This window comes from Chaetodon auriga, chromosome 16 (assembly GCF_051107435.1).
Source record: "Chaetodon auriga isolate fChaAug3 chromosome 16, fChaAug3.hap1, whole genome shotgun sequence".
NCBI lineage: Eukaryota > Metazoa > Chordata > Actinopteri > Chaetodontiformes > Chaetodontidae > Chaetodon > Chaetodon auriga.
The window spans coordinates 22,981,246-22,999,360 of NC_135089.1; the positions used below are offsets into that span (position 1 = coordinate 22,981,246).

At 39.7% G+C, this 18,115-nt stretch overlaps 1 protein-coding gene across 3 annotated transcripts in view; it reads right to left on the minus strand.

Annotated features, from left to right (window-relative positions):
• The window catches only part of rbfox1 (RNA binding fox-1 homolog 1), a 460,574-nt gene that overhangs the window by 260,338 nt on the left and 182,121 nt on the right, over positions 1–18,115 (minus strand). For all 3 annotated transcript variants that reach the window (XM_076751986.1, XM_076751987.1, XM_076751996.1), the window contains one exon: positions 12,943–12,977. In XM_076751986.1, coding sequence (XP_076608101.1) covers positions 12,943–12,969 — 27 coding nt within the window. In that variant the 5' untranslated portion in view covers positions 12,970–12,977. The remainder of the gene's footprint in view (positions 1–12,942; positions 12,978–18,115) is intronic.

Sequence of the window (18,115 nt, forward strand, 5' to 3'; positions counted from 1 at the left end):
GGAGTTCGTGGGTGAGGTTACCTTTGTTAAAGTCGCAAAGGACAATAACTAAGGAGTCTGGGTTGGTCCGCTCCACACGCAGTATCTGGTCCGCGAGCATACGCTTTGCGTCCTGCACGTTGGCTTGCGGCGGGATGTAAACGCCGACCAGAATGAATGAAGCGAACTCACGGGGTGAATAAAAAGGCTTACAGTTAATGGTGAAAGATTCCAGGTCAGGAGAACAGTGCTGCTGGATCACTGTCACGTCGTTGCACCAACCACTGTTGATGTAGAAACAGATTCCTCCACCTTTAGTTTTGCCGGAAAGTTCCGTGTCTCTGTCCGCGCGGTGGAGTTGGAAGCCAGCCAGCTGCAGCGCAGAGTCCGGTATTAATCCACAGAGCCATGTCTCGATGAAGCACAAAACCGCAGATGAAGAAAAGTCCCTGTTTTTACCCAACAGCAGTTGCAATTCCTCCAGTTTGTTGGGCAGTGAACGCACGTTAGAGAGAAATATTCCCGGTAACGCTGTACGTAGTCCGCGCTGGCGAAGGCGCACGAGCGCGCCGGCCGGTTTTCCTCTCCTCCGGCGTTTCACTGCGTGAGCAAGGGTGAGCGCACCTTTGACCAGTATGTCCAAAATTTCCACTGTTGGGAGCAGAAATTTAGGAAATAAATCCTCTGGTGTTGCTCCCCTGATGTTCATGAGCTCTTCTCTGGTGAAAGAGCTCCGGGTACCGTCACAAAAAACAGGGTTAAAACACAAAACAAAACAAAACAACGCGCACCAACACACCAAGGCAGCCGTCCGCGGCGCCATCTCGATCGATACTATATTTTATTTGAATTTCGTCCTTTTATGAGAGATAAGAACAATAGTAAGCACAAAAAAGGCTGAAAAAATGTTTTCAACAAAGGAGTTTCTCGGTATACTTGGACGACATCAGATGTTACTTTACTAATTCCAAGGTGAATTTGGCTACTATCCCATGATTTACAGGTGGTTTTCACTCTAAATAATGTTTTTTAACTGTATAACTGTATTTTCCTTTTTTAGGCCTATAGTAGATGGACCCCCTGATACAGGCCTGCCCACCCTTTGGCCACCCCTGGTATATCATAAGGCCTGTGGGTGTGTGAGGTCTCCATTGCATGATGTCTATACCACAAAGCCAGTAAATATGAAACTCTCACATCCTATTTCCAGTAATATGGCATGTCACAAATAACACCCACCTGAGGTGGCCCCTCATGCATTTGCATCCGGTTAGTTAATCCGTACAGGTCCATGGTACCAGTGGACAACATGTATTTGCACAGAGACAGCTGCACACACTGTCACAGTAAATAGAGGACAGGAGGACGATTGGCGTACTGAGCACCATGCTACAATAAATTCAATCAGCCACTTGCATCATCATGTGGTACAGTATGTCATGAGGATGAGGAGACATGTTGTTTATAGTAGCCGTCTGTTCCAAAGAAAAGTGAGGTTTGAATTTACACACTCTGGAAGTTAAGGAGAGAAAGGATGCATACAGCACATCAGGCTGTAGTCAGGCAGACAGCCATCCAAAACAAATGAATGGAGGGATGTATGAACACATGGAGAAACATCGGCAGATGAATATAGGGCACTTTTTAACTCACAAAGTGTTTAATGTTGCAAATACTTCAGTAACTGCTTAGCTAGTAGGGAAGTGAGATTACTCATTCCCTTCTCATAGCTATGTAGCAGAACAAGAGGCCCCTATCTAACCTTTCTCTCTCACATTCCTTCAGGAGAGCTGGGGTGGACAGACATTTCAACTTCAAAGGGTTACCTATCACTTAAACTTTTCTCATGGAGATGCTAATCTTTCTTCCTGCTCCACATCAGATGAAGGCGTTAAAACAGCCAGGATGGGCAATTAACATGTCTCCAGAGGTCTCAAGAAGCAGATAGTACTGACAATTTGTAAATCAGACATTCCTGTAGCAAACTGTTTTGTGTGTCTGTGTGCCTTCTTTTCTGTTACATCAGGATAATGCAATCTATATGTTTGATTCAACTTTGGATGTTCCCACAGCACTAAACTCACAGTTTGTATGGTGTCAATGCTTTTCCCGTGTTTCTAGCTTGTAAAATGACAAAACTATGATCTTAACTCTCATAATTATTTTTGTCTGGGTTTCTGTCACGGAACCATACTGTCATCTACAGACTAGTAGCGGTTAGGTTTTAGATACTTGACATGAGACAGTTATAATTAGTAATGCTTAATTCGGCAAATATAATCTGCCTTTCCTTGTTTCTTTGTTCTATTAGCTAGTTATACTGTTAGTCATCATATATGTTAGTATTAGTATTGAAGAATGTTGCCATTAATCAACCAAATGTGTCTGATGCATGTATATTGGTGTCCACATACATGTAAACAATGTTGATGTGATTGAAAATTTGACCATAGTGAGAAGCAGATGAGTCCATCGCACGCAATCGTTGATTAATGTTTTCTCTCTATAGGATGAAATCACAGCGTTACCCTCTAAATCTTTCTAAGTGCGCGAAGCTCCATTCATCACAGACACGCCTCGGAGTGCCAGAGGGTATACACCCCACAGCGTGCGGCAAGCGCTCACTTCTTCTTTGTCTCTCCTTTGTCTCACTTCTTTGTTCTAGACACACTTTTTCTTTGTTCTTTACTCACACCACTTTTTTGGCATTTTAGTTTTTCTTTAGTTTCAATTTTTGCTCATCCATTGTCTTCTGCCCGCCATATTATTTTAATCTTTTGTCTATTTTTACTCGCTACATTAAATCGCATAACTTTTTCAGAGTTAAAGCCAAACTCTTCTTTTCTTTAACCATTAAAGCCAAATCACGTAATAATATTTTTGTAGATATTTTCGACCAGCCATCAAAAGTATTCACGATTTTCCATGCTGCTTTGAAAGAGTTGGTGTCCTAGGCTAATCTCAATTTTCATTAGACTTGCTTGATTCATTCAAGAAATTAACACTACATTTGCGTCCTTATTTTTCCTCAAAACTACTTCTCACTATTGCCAAACTCATTATTTTTATTATTTTGCTATAGCTTCTTCATCCAGTTGTTTGTGTTACATCATATAATCCATATTATTTGTGGTATCATTCATTATTCATATCCATTCTCATTATTGTGCCACGATCACTGTATCGAGAGCTTATACTTCAGATGATGAGATTGATCTCCCATTAATTCCTTAATTATTATTTATATCAGCATTAAAAGAAAAGAATAAACAAAATCCTTCTAGGCAGACCAGGCTAGACCAGGCATTGGCGGGGATGACGCAGTGATCTTCCTACTTCACAGATCACTTTCTCACCTGGAGAACACTGGGTACACTATGAGGATCGTGTTTCTTGACTTCTCCAGTGCTTTCAACATAATCCAACCATCACTTCTCTGGGGGAAACTGGAGGGACCTTGAGTAGACTGCCACCTGGCTCCGTGGACCATCAACAAACTCACTAAGAGTACAAAACAGTATGTGAGGCGTCGCAACTGTATGTCTGATGTGATACTGGGGCTCCACGGGGTACAGTGCTCTCTCCTTTCCTCTTCACCCTCTACACATTGGACTTCAGACATAACAGTGACAACTGTCACCTCCAGAAGTTCTCCGATGATACAGCAATCATTGGACGTATATCACAGGGGAACGAACTACAATACAGGGAATTCATCACTAACCTTGTCAACTATGTGGACTGAACTACCTGCACATAAATGTCAACAAGACAAAGGAGATGGTGGTAGACTTCTGCAGGAAATACCTGGGTGTTCACCTTGACCACAAACTGGACTGGACGAATAACACAGATGTCCTGTACAGGAAGGGTCACAGTCGTCTCCATCTGCTAAGAAGACTGAGGTCCTTCAGAGTATGTAGGACACTGTTAAAAAGATTTTATGACTCTGTGGTGGCCTCTGCAGACCCCCTTGCATTGGTCTGCTGGGGCTGCGGGAGCTCTGAGAGGGACAGAAAAAGACTGAACAAACTGGTCAGGAGAGCTGGCTCTGTCCTGGACTGCCCTCTGGACAACAATTAATTCTGTATCCTTCTTTTATCTTTCTGATCTTTCTATGCCTCTTTTTGCCTCTCTTTTTATACTTACTCGTAAAAATGTAATTTCATGGATGAGATGGGATTAATAAAGTTTTATTTTATCTTATGCTCTTTAAATAAAAAACATAGATCATCAAACTGGCTTCTTCTAATTTCGGGCAGACTTGACATACTGCATCAATGCATGAAGGTCTGTTTGTCATAAGACATGCCCCAGAGCTCCCTGGAGCGCCAAAATTATACGCCCTGCAGCGTTCGTCAGGTGTTCACTTCTCTTTGTTTGACCTCCACTTCACTTCCTCTTTGTTACACGTCTTGTTGGACGTCTTCTTTGTCTCTTCGTCATCTCACTTCTTTGTTCGAGACCAGTCTTTACTTGTTCTTTACTCACACCACTTTTTGGCATCTAAGTTTTCTTTAGTTTTTGTAACTTCAATTTTTGCTCGTTGGTTGTCTTCTGCCCGCCTATTGGCATGTTATTTTAATCTTTTGTCTATTTTTGCTTGCCACGTTAAATTGCATAACTTTGTCAGAGTTAAAGCCGAACTTTTCTTTTCTTAAACCATTAAAGCCGAATCAAGTAAGAAGATTTTTATAGATATTGTTGACAGTCCATCGAAAGTGTTCTCAACTTTATTATTAACCAAGAACTTTTTGCCATACAACCTTTGGTCTGAAGTCCTGCAGCCAGTCTTAACCTATCTGTCTGGGCCAAATAGCAGCAGAAAGAACCGCTCCTCATCTGTTACCGACAGGCCTTCCAGCTCCTGAAGCATTCCTGTCCAAAATCGGCTCTCAAACTCAATGGCTCTCAACTGGTTCGCCCTGTAGGACCGCAACGCAGATCGGAGCCATGAACGACAGCCTGGGGCCCCTCCGTTTCAGTTCGGGACCGACCACCATGGGAGTGCCACTGGCATAGAAGTAGGCATATTCCATACTGATTTGAACAAAGAGTTGGTGTCATAGGCCATAATAATCTCAATTTTCATTAGACATTAGTCATTCATTCAAGAACACTACATTCGTGTCCTTATTTTTCCTCAAAACTACTTCTCACCATTGCCAAACTCATTCCTTTTATTATTTTGCTACTGCTTCTTCATCCAGTTGTTACATCATATAATCCATATTATTTGTTGTATTATTCATATCCATTCTCATTATTGTGTCAAATAGATAATACTTTTCATTTAAGTTGTCAGACAGTGTCCTTTTGAGCTGGAAATAGACAATCACTGTATCAAGAAGTTACGTTTCAGATGATGAGATTGATCTCCCATTAATTTGTTAATTAAATCAGCATTCAAAATAAAAGAATAAATAAAATCCTTCTGAGCTGAGGAAGGTTGGTGCCCCTTTTGATATTAATGAGTGCAAACATTAGACCCACGGATTTAGTGACCTGATTCCGCTACAAGATAAATGTAGTATGAAACAAGACATCAAAATTACATTTGTATCTTAATTGAAGAGGTCACACATTGACCCGGATCACAGGATACACAGTTGTTGTGTATGGATCACACAGTGATGGTGCTGCAATAGTGCTCACAGGCTGAAAAAAAAAGGGCTGATTGTTTGGTCTCATATTTCATCTTCGAGGTGAGATTGTGAGGTCAGTGCTGTGTGGGTGTGCAAGGGATAAATCCACTATCCATCTTAAAGGGTGAGGCCTATTTGGAATAGAACCTCCTGTTCAGAAATGTTTCCTGGCTAGTGGAGACAGGTTTGAGCTGGGAGACATGGAACATGGTACCTCTCATAGAGGTAGGTCCTTTTAATTTGACAGCAGTGGGGTTTATGATAGAGTCCACTGTAAATGGGCCCAAAAACTGGGGAGTGAGAGAGAGCGTTCCTTAGATTCTGTCTTTAAAGGTATATTCTTGGAGGACAACAAATTCTCTGAACTGGTTTGTAGTTACGGGCATCTCTGTGGTGTCTGTCAGCTACTTGTTTATTCTCCTCCGCTGATCACGATAAGGGGGCCCAAGTCTTCCAGATCTGTCAGCAACGGTGGAGGTGGAGCTGAATGGATGGCACAGAGATCTCCCCTTCCCGGACTGGGGACAATGGAGGGAGGAACCCAAGCCTCAAATGGAGAGAGACCTGTGGCAGAGCTGGTGAGGAGTTGTGTGCATACTCAATCCAAAGGAGATGAGTAGACCAGGAAGTTGTATCTGAAGCTGTAAACACCCTAATACAGATTCCAGGTCTTAATTGGCTGTTTTGGACTGGCAGCGATCTGAGGAGACCGGCAGGTGCTTGATGGGATGTCTTCTCCTGGGTATAGGTAAAGGCACACTGAAGAGTATCAGGCCCCATCTCAGGCCACTAGAAGTGCCCTTTGAGCAACTTGAGTGTCCGGTTGGTGCCAGAGTGACAAGCATACCAGGATGCGTCAGCCCATTGCAGAACCTAGGAACTAAAGTTAGGGACAAATGCCAGTTCGGCAGGCCATTATCTGGATCAGGGTGAAGCTGTTGCACTTTCCTGACCACCTTGATCTCCCAGATTACAGCGGTCACCACATATGATGAGAGAAGGATGGGCTTGGCTTCCGAACCGGTCTTGTTAGTACTGAGTTGCTGGGAAAGCATCAGGTTTCACATTTCTAGAGCTGAGACAGTAGATGAGAATAAAGTTGAAGAGACAGGGACCACTGTGCCTGGTGGCTGTTGAGTCTTGGCAGACTCAATGTAGGAAAGGTTCTTGTCATTGGTCCAGACCTATAGCCTGTACAAGAGCTTAGGCATCCCGAAACACAGTACTACCACAGGGAGGTGAGTTTTGTTTTGGATCTGGTACCGGTAACGATGTTAACGCTCTGTTAATGCTGAATTCAATAAATAATACTTTAATCTTCTACTATCCACATTGTTTCACTGAGTTTCCATGTCCATCGTGTAGCAGTCTGCAGTCTGCAGTTATCTTGCTAAATGATAATAAGTATATAACTTATAACTTAATAAGTTAAGTGCTATGGTGCTGTGAGCATCATCCCAACAGCAGTCTAACAGCAGTCGAACTTAAGGTGATCACAATGGATATAAACAAAGCCCAAAATTAGTCTCTTAATGGAAGAAGTTGATATATTGGAACATTTATATTACACTGTAACGGTTAAATTAATGAAGAAAATGTGTGAAAAATAAAGCAGAGGAATGCAGTTGCACAGAGTGTTTCAAAAATCTTTGGTAGTGTATGGCCCTGATCTAAATCACTTGTTTGGAGGTGAAAATTTCATTCAACCTTCATTTTCCTCGTGTTTATGGTAAATGGTTGCATTTCTATTTTCTAATAATAAAGTGCTCTTAGCCAAAGCGATTTTACAATTTGTCTCTCATTTACACACACACTCAATCACCCACCAGTGACAGTGGGCTGCCATGCAAGGCGCAACGTAATTTGAGCAGTTTGGGGTTCCATGTCTTGCCCATGGACAGGTGGAGCTGGTGGTCAAACTACCAACCTTGCAATTAGTGATCTAGAATCTTTCAACCTCATGAACCCCAAACAAATGCCCAGTTTAGAACTAGTATAAAAGTAAAACTAGTTTAAAACCAGAGGTTTGGTCATGACTCAGATTAATTTCCTGGAGACTTACACCCTAACTGCTTCTACCCAAACCTAACCTTTATCCCCTGTCTCTCTTGTATTCATTTTTGTATTTATTTATTTAGCACACATCAAAAATAAATGGTGCAAGAAGGGAATGAAGCCCACTTTTTACATATAAACAACACCTTTATGCCATTTAGGTGTATATTGTATGTAAATGATTCCTGTCATTGTTTCATGCCTGCAGAGCTTGTAAGAACAAAATGTCTTCATCCAAACTGTCTTTGATTACAGACAGGCAAAGTTTGCCTTCAAGGCTTTCTGCCAGAAACTCAAGCAATGTATTTTAAAGACCAACAAAGTCACTCGTAGGAAGGAGGTCATGTTCAATGAATGAGTGAAAGACCCGATTTTCAGTCTGGAGATTGGGGCTTGTGTCCTGCGTGAGTTAATGATGATGTTAATGATGTTTTAGGATGTATAAAGCTGCTGAAGGTACACTGTGTATATAAAGTTTAGCAGAATAGTTGAATAGTCCTGTGTGTGGTAACCTCTTATTTCAACAGTGCAAGATTGCCCAGAAAGGACTTTTGTTCGATGGCCCGGATGTGGGTACAAATTTCATTTTGGAACTATTTTTGAAACATAAGAGGACATTGTGATGGGATGACATCAGTAGATGCAGTTGCACAACAAAGTCTAGCGAGGCAAGAAAATACAGGAAACCACAATGGATATAAGCAAATCTCATGCCTTAATGAAAAAGACTGATACACTAACCATTTACAGTGTAAAAAATAGGAAGAGTGTAGTTGCACTGTGCCCGGGTGTACCTAGATTACTGCAGCTCCTGATCACTCCTGACTGGTCTGCTTGCATGTGCCATCCGACCTCTGCAGCTTGTCTAAAAATTAAGACTGGTTAGTGGTGGCTGCTGCAATTTGAGATACTGGCACCTACCACCATGCTATACTAGTATGCTGCGAATGGCTTACGCACATCCTACATCTATGACATGGTCAAACTATGCAACCCAGTCCATCCACTACTCTGCTACCAACAGCTTTCCCTCACTACCAAGGGGCCCAGCTACCACTTAACAAAGTCATACCTGTTTGTTGTACTGCTTCCACAATAGTGGAACAAGCTCCCCATTAACACCAGGAGTGTAGAAACTTTACACATCATCTGTAACAGATGGAAAATTCATCTGTTCAAACTGCACCTTGATCCAAAAGAGAAAAAATGTAAAATAAATAAATAAACATTGATATTGTAATAGATAGATAAATAGATAGATAGATAGATCTGTCAATGGACAGATTGAATGGACCACTGAATTAACCATTCCCCTGACCCCTTGTCCATTTTATTGTCCATCTTAATGATCATCAGGTAAACAATAGAATTACATCTTGACACTGCAAAGTAAGCCACAAAAGCTTAAAAAATGCAAGCTCTGTTGCATTTTTGAACGTCATATTGCTTTGCAGCAAATGTTGAGACAGCACTTTGCTTGATGTTCACCACTTTGTTTGATGCTATTTTGGCAGAGCCATGTAGCATTGAAATAAAAGGGATGTGTTAGTTCATGCATCACTGGTGTCACCCTGAGCTTGACCTCACAAGTCTGTCTAGGTTACTGAACCTTCACCAGCTTCCCAGTGGTGAATGTGGCTTAATGTGTGCATAGGAATGCACAACTGAGCCAGGTAATGAACTGAAGACTTAGGTATGAGCCCAATGTGATGATGGGTGAGAACCACCTTAGAACCTCCCAGTGTGTCCTGTGTTTCTTGATGTATATCAACTGCCACTATGTGTAGAAAGCCTGAACTCTCAACTCTCTCAAGCACATAATTTTCCTTGACCCTAGAAAGAAAATAATAAATACTACACTGAGATAGAAACATTTTCACATAATGCGAGTAAAAAGTTATAGAAGAACTTGCTATCATTCAAGAAGGTGTTTATTAAAAAATGGCCCACGGGCCAAATAACCAAAGAGAAAAAAAATAAAAATTCAAATTTCAGATCCAGTCTGAGAGTCTAATCTCTTTGCTTCTCATTTCCGCATTATCCTGAAGGAAATACTTGTTCATTTCTTTATGGCTATGGACAATTAAAAAAGAAATGATATCAGCTGGAAGCTGTGTGTAGAGGGGATTGCAATAAGATGCCTCGGCATGAATAATAACACTAAGGGTGAACATTTATTTTTAGGCTCAAAGTCTACCGACGATTTAATGAGTTATGCTGCATGGCATCAAAGCCAACACAGGCTGTACTTACTGCTGCTGTAACTGCATTTTATTTATTTATTTATTTTTTAGGTTCATGGTCGGCTAGTGGAAATAATAATAATAATAATAATAATAATAATAATAATAATAATAATAATAATAATAATAATAATAATTACATACATTTTTGCTTAAGCAACCAATAAAACAGAACTGGACTCAAAATCCCATGAGGCAAGAATACAGCAAAGAGGTGAGATCTTTGACTCATTAAGTGTGAATATGAGCTAGCTCTACTCAATCTACAAGATTTATAATGACGCTCCCTGTGTACTGTTATTCTCAAGCCTCGTCAAGTTAGTAATGAGACCAAAACATGCTCATCATACAGATGCTCCATTCATACCAGTTGTATCAAAACATCCATTCATTAATGTGTGAGGCATTCAACTTATGCACATACAAATAACAAAGAGGACTACAAGGTCTGAAATCTGAATACTCTGGGATATAACATAACAGCATAGTCTCAAGCCAAATCATGCAATAGACCCACGATTCACTGGAGGATAACGTGCCAGTGTCAGGTTTAGCCTCACCTACGCGTGAAATAAAGTGTATGAAGGGGTAACAAAAGACAGGAGGCGATAATGACAGTACTGAAGGACAAATGTAGTATAAAGGATAACAAAGTCCGTCAAAGGTCAGGGGAGTGTGATGATTAAGACACGACTTTCAAACAGGAGACCAGTGTTCAATTCCGGTGTGAATAGTAAATGGTGATCGTATTAAGGAAGTAGTTATTTGAAACCAAACTATGATCTTTCCCTAAACCCAACCCAGTAGTTTTTGTGCCTAGACCTAACCAAACTGCAACTGAACACTAAAAAAGGACTGATTGATTGATCAAATTGCATATCTTTTTAATTTACCGTATTGACTGTTAAAAAAAAAACACCACCCGGTGCTGTGTTGTGTATGTGTGTGTGTGGCATTTTGACAGTTCCTGGAGAAGTGTCTTTTCTTTGGATGAGCTTTGGTTGTCATACTTCACTCTGATTAGCTCAGCTGATTCAGAGTGATGAGAGGTTGTGAAATGGTTTTGATCAAACTTCCACAATGTGACTTCCACTCCACATACAAGAGTGGTATTATTCATCACCCACTTTTTACATATAAACAACACCTTTATGCCATTTAGGTGTATATTTCATGTAAATGATTCCTGTCATTGTTTCATGCCTGTGGAGCTTGTAAAAACAAAATGTCTTCATTCAAACTGTCTTTGATTACAGACAGGCAAAGTTTGCCGTCAAGGCTTTCTGCCAGAAACTCAAGCAATGTATTTTAAAGACCAACAAAGTCATTTGTAGGAAGGAGGTCATGTTCAATGAATGGGTGAAAGACCTGATTTTCAGTCAGTGTTCATTTCCTGTGTGAACAGTTACCAAATTTCCGGTGCTGTGTTGTGTGTGGCATTTTAACAGTTCCTGGAGAAGTGTCTTTCCTTTGGATGAGCTTTGGTTGTCATGCTTCACTCTAATGAGCTCAGCTGATTCAGAGTGATGAGAGCGATTGTGTGATTCATTGAGGGTGTATTTATTAAATATCACACCTTATGATCATAATGTCCGTGTTCCGTCCATGATGTATACAATGGAGCTGATCGCTGCCATTCTAGACAATGCATACAATGCCACTATTCGTGTTTCATCTCCATTTCAGAAGTGACTCTCCGCGCTGCTCCATAAAGAATATGCAGAGTCTGCTTTTGATGGACAATGCGCCAATTCTGCAAAGTGCAGATCAAGTGAGAGAGGCAGACACAGGATGGTGTAGTAATTCTGGTAAACACTCTCTGCAGACTCCTGAACGTACATCAACAATAAACACAATTAATATGTACAAAAAAGGATTTTAGCAACAAAGCCTACTAATCCATGGTAGAAATACAAATATTAAGGAAAAATGACCAAATCAGCAAAATCTGAGCAAGTTCACTAGATAAGACAGGCAAAACGCTCTGCTTCTGAAATGCTCCCCATGGTATTTGCAGCCAAATGGAGGACAGAACAAAAATACTTTTCATATGTGGAGTCACAAAGACGCGCCCAGTGGAATCTTGTGGCAAGAGGCAGCATGGTGGCTAATTATTTGTGAAAAGGCCAATTGTGTACTGCAATACAGTTTGTTGGTACCATTTAAGACTAACTTAATACAAGTCTGAAAAGCAGTGTTCCACTGTCGCCTCTGATTGAAAGATACAACATAAAAGACTGTTTTATCTCCGGCTTGGTTGGCTGTGGTCAGAGAGTTTCTTTTTTGCACCATTAACTACACCCAATGTCACGGGGCCCTGGAGTACACCTGTATATCACTGCTGCAAGGTGAGAAGTTAAACACTGGAGGTCAGCACAAACTGGATTTTCAGGGGGTGTTAGGTTACCTTTTAAATTCCCTCTGCCTCTGCCACAAATTCACAGAGTGAAATACAGAACTTGTTTGTCATTTGTCCTTTTGTCATGTTTGAATAGGTCTGATGCATTTGACATATCATCCTTTAGGTGAAATGATGCTCTGTCAGTGCTTGATGCAAATTAACTGCTCATTTGTTTTCTTCTGAGCTTGGTGAAGCGGCTCTGATGTATTTTCAGTTTCGGTTGTAAGGGCATGTCTGGCTCAAACATACAGTTTATGGCTGTGGGTCTTACCTTTACACATATGTCATGTTTGTGTGTTGCCATAGAAACCTATGTCATGTAGATTTGTTTTTTCCTGTACATTTAACTTCTTCTCAGTTTGCTTAGTCAATGACAGTTCAATATTCAAAGTATGTCCTTATACATGTATGCATAACATACATAATATTTCATGCATATATTCACACGAACATACATTGCCACTGCAAGTACATCTCAATCAGGTATATGACAGCACTTCTGTATCAAACACATCAGCACTTGCAGAAGGGAATTTGTATGTGTGTAATCAAATGTATAGTTGTGTAGACATATCAAGGTGTTTTCTTATGCATATACCACCATACAGGCAGGACTTACCCTCAGCTCTTTTTGCTCGCAGCTCATTAGTTGCCCTGAAATTTGAAAGAGAAGAAAAAATTAGCTGTTGACTCTGAAGTGACCACAATACTAAAAAGGATTACCAGAGATAACCACAACCGTATTAAAATTATCCTCCCACATTCCTAATAAAGAGAGTGAACATTAAAGGGTAAGCTGATCTGTACAGAAAAAATAGTAATAATGTTGCAATCAAACAATTGAAAGACTTTTGGTTAACTGATGTAAATAGATGGTTTCACAAGCCTGAGAGGGAAAATAACGATATTCTTCCTTAAAGTTTCACAATATTTCTGTCCAAAAAATACCTTTATTGGTCTAAGTCGACTGTTCACTTAACAAGTCCTCAGAACAGCAATTGTCCAATTTGCAAGATTGACAGATCTGTTAAGATTAGGATATTTCAACAGTAATAAGTAGTAAGAGAGATACTTAAGAGTGAAAAACAGTCTTGAGGGATGTATATTTTTTATCTGACTTTCCACAAACAGAAACAAGAACCAGAGTTGTAAGGAACTGATTAATGAGATTGATTGATTAATAATTGATTAACTGCTTTAAAATAAGCTGTTAATATTGAAATGGCTAGATAACCAACTTACAACCAAGTGGTTAGCTTATCATTAGCTAACTACATTAGCCACAAAATGTAGCACATCCACCGTGTGGAAGTCAGTGTTGTGTTGAGGTATATTTCCCCATTCTGTCAAATCCCACTGTGTTCCCTGGGTTATGCTCTTGTTTGTGGTATTGCTGTTGGTACCATTTTCCGCAACTAACAAAAACACAGGATACACTGCATTTGTTACCAAATTTTCAGAAGCAATCATAACCTTGTTGAAAACAAGAGCAAAGAGAGACGCACGTCCACAGAAGAGGTAAAGTGAAATTGTCATTGTATATGAAGTAATAACATAGTTTGAGTATTTCTTTACACAAACAAGTTCCTACAGCCTTGGGGTGGAGCAGAAGAAAAAGCATGAATTTGTTCATTTATTTAATCTATAATGGAAACATGAAAGCAGATGAAACGGTGCTGGCCTGACTATCATCAGTCAGTGCTCATTCATACCCACTGGCAGACAAATTTGCAAAGTGAAAGAGAGGCTTCCAGAGAATCAATCTGAACACTGATGGTGTCATTTTTCTATGGCCATTACTTTGTGCAATCAACATTTACTTCATAATAACACGTTAAAGCAAAAAACACATCTATTTCCAGTTTAATTTTGAAATGCACACTGATTAGTTTCACTTGTTCCTCAATTGCCGTCCCTGCTAATGTATTTCGTCTGTGTTCCAGTTTTGTGCCAGTTCATGTTTAGCTTTCCTTGTGTTTGGTTCTCCCAGTGATTTTGGATATTTGTTTGGTTTTCCTGTACCTTGCCTGTTTTTCAGATATCTGATTCTTGCCTGCTTCTTGTTGGATCTGTTTGTGTTTGGATTACCTTCTCTGGTTTTAACCTTTGCCAGCCTCACAATCTGGTAAACACTCTGTTAGGCTGGGCCTTAATTTAGCAGTAGTTGGACTCAATATACAGACCGGAGACAAGAGTGAAAAGGAAACAAGTTTATTCAAGAAATAAACAACAAAAGGCGCACTTAAGCGAGTGGAAAAAAAAACAAAAACAAACTGAAGGTGTATTCAAACGAGTGAAACAAACAAAAGTCCATGAGGCTGGACGTGGCTGGTAGGCACTGCAAAAAGACAGAAGCTAGACTAGCTGCGCTAAATACTGAAACAGCAACTGACAACAACTGGAGGTACTCACTAGGCACAGGCTCTGGAAAGTCATGGGAGAGATCATGATAATGCAGCAACAAACCAAGCTCCACGTCTTCCTTATATACTGAGCCCTAATCAGACTCATGTGCTCCAGGTGTGCTGCTGGAGAGGCGGAGCCAGCTGGGTTCAGGAAAACACCCAGCTATGACAGACAGGGGAACAGACAGACGCCTAACACTAAGGAAAAGGGAAACAGAGAACACAAGGAACAGACAAGTGAGCGGATCCTAACACACTCTGTACATTTACTTTTGCAATAAAATCACTGAACTGCACCAGCTGTACCTCTAGCATCTGCATTTGGGTCCAATCCCTTGTTTTCTGTTTCTCTGCATGCACAGCTGCAACACATTGCTGTATTTCCCCTTGCTGAACCCATCTGAAACCACAACACTGGGATCCGTCTGTGGTCTAGTGATTAAGATGCCAACTATAAACTGCAACACCCCATGTTCAAATCTATCTGGGCACCATTGTTTCATCTTTCTCCTTGTTTCCTGTCATGACTCTATGATCGCTATCTATCTATCTATCTATCTATCTATCTATCTATCTATCTATCTAATCTGGTTCAGTGTATCATTACCTGGGATAAGTTTACCAGACTCATTGTTCAGTTAGTGTTTTTATTGCAATACAAACAATAAATAAAAAACAATCGAAATCTAACCTCTGTGTTGCTTTTCAAAACGTTTTATTTGTTTATTTATTTATTTATTTATTTATTTAAGTTAGGCTGGAGAAACAGCTGATCTGACCTTTTTCCTGTAAGAACAGTACAGTATTAGACAATGTGGATTTGTGCTGACTAGCTCTACCCTGCAATATAAGAATAATGCCACTCCTTTATTTCCATTCCAACAACTAATGAAGATAAAGATTTTTTGTCTGGAACATGCTAGCCTAAGGGTCAGTTTGGGGTAAGTACAACCCAGTAGCACTAAAAATTACATCCATATTGGACAATTCTGCACCTCACAACGTTGTCCACTGTCAACACCAGAGACAGTGTGTCATTTACGTAGCAAAGTGGAAAGTAAAGTGTGGTCAGGATGATGGATTAACATATAGCGCATAATACTTTGAAATAGGAGACCAGAGTTCATGTCCTGTAACAGACATGTAACAGTTAAAATTTGCCTTTTTATTAGGCATAACAATGATCTTTACCTAACCTTAACCAAGTGCATTATTTGACTCATCTAAACAGTAGCTTGACTTTAGCTGAGTGTTTTGGTTTTGATAACTACAACCTTTCCCTAAGTTTAAGCATATAGTAGTTGCTGTGTGGTTACTACAGCTATAATACAAAATAAAAATTTTGCCTCGGGACATAGAAAAAATAATAATAATAAAAAAATATTGTCCATTATCCTTGGTTTTGTAAAATCATCCATTACTGAATTTCTTGTTTAGCAATAGGGTTGTGCTGTGATGGAGAAATGTATACAGTATGGCCATTCATGGAACATCTACCCACATTGAAAGTTAATAAAGCTCTTACAATCTTCATGACATGTCTTGCCATTGCTAAGTATTTGTCTAAAGGTGGCACATGAACACACGTTGAGAGCATTCAAAATCATTGCTTTCTCTCTTACTCTCTGTTTTATTCCCCTCATCTCCGCTTTGCTTATCAGGGGTTTGCTGTGATTTCCATTGCTTCTGCTTTGATTTGGAAGAGAGAGTATAAACCTGTGAGAAGGAACAGATAACGGGAGGGAAAAAATGGCAGAGAAAAATCTTATGATCGCATGTTGATGCTTTTCTGTGTGTACCCCAGAGAGAAATGTTTCTGCATCACATTAAGGCAGTACTTAACCCAGGACCAACTAGAGAGGGAAAGACAGAGAGAGCTCTGGTAGTTTTAATGTCTGTATGTTTCCTCATTTTATCAATGAAGTCACACTGATATGAAGAGGTTGGTGAATGCTTTGATCTCCCCATATAACATACTATTTGCCATAAGTTAAATAAAAACTGCTGTTTACTGCTTATTATAACTTGGATTTTATTAAACCTCTGATACCAAAGACAAGTCATGATCTTGTTGAGCTACCTGCCAATGGCTTCAAACTATGGCCTGGGCAATCATAGGCAAATTTGTTATTACATGCAACCTAGGGTTGCATGTACTGACAAATTTCAAACTAGTGTCAAAAATTCAATTATCCAAATTGTACAAATGTGTGATTTATATCTCGAGACAATGTGAGATGTCTGCAATAGTTGACAAGAGGACAGAATTCAAAATACTGTCAAAAATTCTGCTTTTGAAATGCAGTTCTTAAATTTACCACGCTACACCTACCATACCATCAAAATCAAAATTTTCTTTTTTTTTTTATGAACATTAGATATTTATTTAGTGACAATTTGCAGTACATGTTTACAGTACAGTTTACAGTAAAACATTCTGATGCACTGTAGGCTCAGTTTTGATCATTTACAAATTGGAAGGATATAGGTTAAATTAATTTGACAGTTTTTGAGAAAAACAAAGTAATGGACTTCATAATTCTATCAGGTCAAAGTACCTAAACATTTCTGCACATTGGGCTTACATTTTGGTGAAAGTTACAATGTTGTAGCACACAGACAGATTTGTTATAAATTTTCAAAGATTTAAACTTTAGATGGTTGCTGCTGTGCCACCATCAGGACTATTAACACACAATCCTAGTTTAGGAAGTTTGGTATAGGACTGGACATATGTGCAAAGTTTTGCTTATTTTCATGCATTGGAAGGCACATTTCCTGGGAGAGGAGCAGGAGGAAGAAGAAGAAGAACCACCTTACCTCTAATGAATAGATTTTTTTTTTTTAACGTAATGTAATCTGTATTTTTGCTAAGAAAATGTATGCACAGAATCACTGATTCATGTGAACAAATCAATGTTTCACGCTAAATTGTTAATTCATGCTCCCAGATCAGAGTAAGTTGCTGTAACACTGGGAACTGAGGTTACAGGTTGTTGTAGCTACTCTGGTAAGCTATGAAGGAGCACACTAAAATAACGCCATATTATTCAGTTGCAATCACAATTATTCAACCCCCACTGCATATTAGGCTTATTGGCAAAATGTACAATTTTTCAGCTGTTAAAGTAGACAAGAACAGTTGAAATAGTTTAATAAAACTAATATTACCATGGTTTTTATCCAAATTCAACACAAAATGCTACTTTTAATCACTACTGCAGTCTCATAATTATTTAACCCCCTGTCTCAAGCACACCTGATGCAACTAATGGCATGGAGATCAAGATGGGGCATGGAGATCAAGATGGCACTGCGGACAGCTGCCTTGGTGTGTTGGTGCGCGTTGTTTTGTTTTGTTTTGTGTTTTAAACCTGTTTTTTGTGA